This window comes from Cygnus atratus, chromosome 5, assembly GCF_013377495.2.
Source record: "Cygnus atratus isolate AKBS03 ecotype Queensland, Australia chromosome 5, CAtr_DNAZoo_HiC_assembly, whole genome shotgun sequence".
Taxonomy (NCBI): Eukaryota; Metazoa; Chordata; class Aves; order Anseriformes; family Anatidae; genus Cygnus; species Cygnus atratus.
This window is the reverse complement of record NC_066366.1, coordinates 40,746,940-40,749,167: the sequence shown is the minus strand read 5'-3', so window position 1 is coordinate 40,749,167 and position 2,228 is coordinate 40,746,940. Positions and strand designations below refer to the sequence as shown.

General features: G+C 69.1%; 1 protein-coding gene across 1 annotated transcript; it reads left to right on the top strand.

Annotated features, from left to right (window-relative positions):
- The first annotated feature begins 321 nt into the window (after positions 1-321).
- CLEC14A (C-type lectin domain containing 14A) lies at positions 322-2,228 on the top strand. Its single transcript, XM_050711132.1, has 2 exons — positions 322-501; positions 550-2,228. Exons 1-2 carry the CDS (start codon positions 322-324, stop codon positions 1,738-1,740), a joined length of 1,371 nt encoding a protein of 456 aa, XP_050567089.1. The 3' UTR covers positions 1,741-2,228.

Sequence of the window (2,228 nt, the reverse complement as noted above, 5' to 3'; positions counted from 1 at the left end):
TCAGCCCCTCAGCTCTGAAGGCAGGGCTGCTGCCGCTGGGCCTCCGGGCCTCGCTGCCCCTCTCAGGGCCAGGGCGGGCACCGGGACTTTTCCACCCTCTCCCCGCCGCCGCTGGAGCCCCACCAGCCGGGGCCGGGCCAACGTTTCCTCGCTGCCCGCCAACAAACGGAGGATGCCGAGGTCAAGCCCGGCTCTCGACACGCTTCCTCCGGCGGCCCGCGGGGGAGGGCCGTGGGCGCAGGGTGGGCCAGGCCGAGCCAGGCAGAGCGGAGCTCCGCCAGAGCCGCCGGGGCATCCCTCGCCCCTCAGCCCGCCGCGACGATGAGGCGGGCCGGGCCCTGCTGCCTGCTCCTGGCCGCGGCCTGCGCCCTGGGGCGGCCTCAGCCGCCCGCCGCCGTGCGCTGCCAGGCGGCCGGCGCCTGCTTCAGCGCCCACCTCGCCAACGCCTCGTACGGCGAGGCCCGGAGCGCCTGCGGCCGCCGGCGGGGCCGCCTGGCCTGGGTGGGCGGCGAGCCGGAGCTGCGGCTGCTGCTGGCGCTGCTGCCGGAGGTGGCGGCGGGGCCCGCGCTCTTCTGGGTCGGGCTGAAGAGGAACGCGTCCGCCTGCACCGACGTGGGGCAGCCGCTCCGCGGCTTCTCCTGGGAGGACTCCACCGACGGGGCGGCCCCGCGGGAGGTGCCGGCGGCGCTCGGCCGGTGGGTGAAGGAGCCCGTGCGGAGCTGCGTCTCCGCCCGCTGCGCCGGGCTGCGCCTGGCGGCGGCCGCCACCGCCGACCCAGGCTGGGGATGGCAGGAGCAGAACTGCCAGCGGCAGAGCCAGGGCTACGCCTGCAGGTACGAGGACGAGGGCGCCTGCCCCGACCTCCGCCCCACCACCGCCCTCGGCCTCGACTACCGCCTGCCCTTCGCCGAGCGCAGCGCCGCCCCCGGCTTCAGCCCGCCGGGCACCGTGCTCTCCGTGGCGTGCCCCGGTGGCGAGGTGCGGCTCTCCTGCCAGCTCGAGCCGGGCGGCTTCGCCTGGAAGGGCACGGACGAGCCTGTCTGCCCCTGCCCCTTCGGCTACCTGCGGCCCGGCACCGGGCAGTGCGCCCCGGCCGCCGAGTGCCGCGATGCCAGCGGCGCCCTCGCCTGTGACTGCGCCCCGGGCGGGCGGGACGGGGCGCCCTGCGCGGCCCCGGGGGCGGCCCCCACAGCCGCGGGCGGCAGCCGCCTCTCCGCTCCGGGCCCCGGCGGCTCCCCGGGGCCCCCCGCCACGCCGCCCGCCGGCCGGGAGCAGCCGGCGGCCCCTCCGCCTTCCTCCACCTCGTCCACCTCCTCCTCCTCCTCCTCCAACTACGTCTTCATCCTGGTGACGGTGGCGGTGGTGGTGCTGGTGATCCTGGTCATGACCGTCCTGGGGGTCTTCAAGCTGTGCTTCAACAAGAAGCCGGAGGCCGGCGGGGACAAGGAGCCGGCGGCGGGCGGCAGCAAGGCGGAGGCGGGCGCCGCGGAGACGCGAGAGGCAGCGGGCGGCGAGTACGGGCGGCAGGGACCGAGCCCTGCCCCGCTCTTACCCCGCTCCCTGTCGCTCCCTGTCGGTCTCTGCCACACGCCACCCGCGGGCCCGGCCTCCAAAATCACCGCTCACCGGCAGCCGCAGCCGGCTGCGGGTTTCCCTTTTCCCCAAAAAACTTCCCCGGGGGCCTTGCTGCGAGCAGCTGAGAAGTGGACGCTTTGGACCACTCCGTGCCTTGAGATTTAGCCGTCGTTCCTCGACCGGAGGCTCTCCTTTTCGTGCTCATTGCTGGGACGTTTGGAGATGTGAACCGCCGTAATTTCGGAGGAAACTGTGACCCATACTCTTTCAGACTGATATTCTTATAAGCAAAGAGCATTTCTATATCTTTAAGGTCACTAAGTTGCTAAAGAAGGGGGAGGTTAATGGGGGTTCAGTTTTATATTTCAGCTGATGGAAAGAATAAAGGATTATTTAAAGCCTAAATTGCTGCTCTTATTGTAACTTCATACAATATTCATTTTTATTGTAGCAGAACAACAAGTTTTCCAGTTACAATTTTGTTCCTAGGGTGTGTTGGTACAAAACTTGGTTTCTGCTTGCAGCGTGGGGATCCCTTGCAATCAGACAAGGTGCCTGCACACTTCTCACGCTGTGAGAAGGGTTAACATGGGTCCACAGCATGCGAATCCCAAGCTTTTGTGAAATCTTGTTTTCCATGGAGTCCCTTGAGA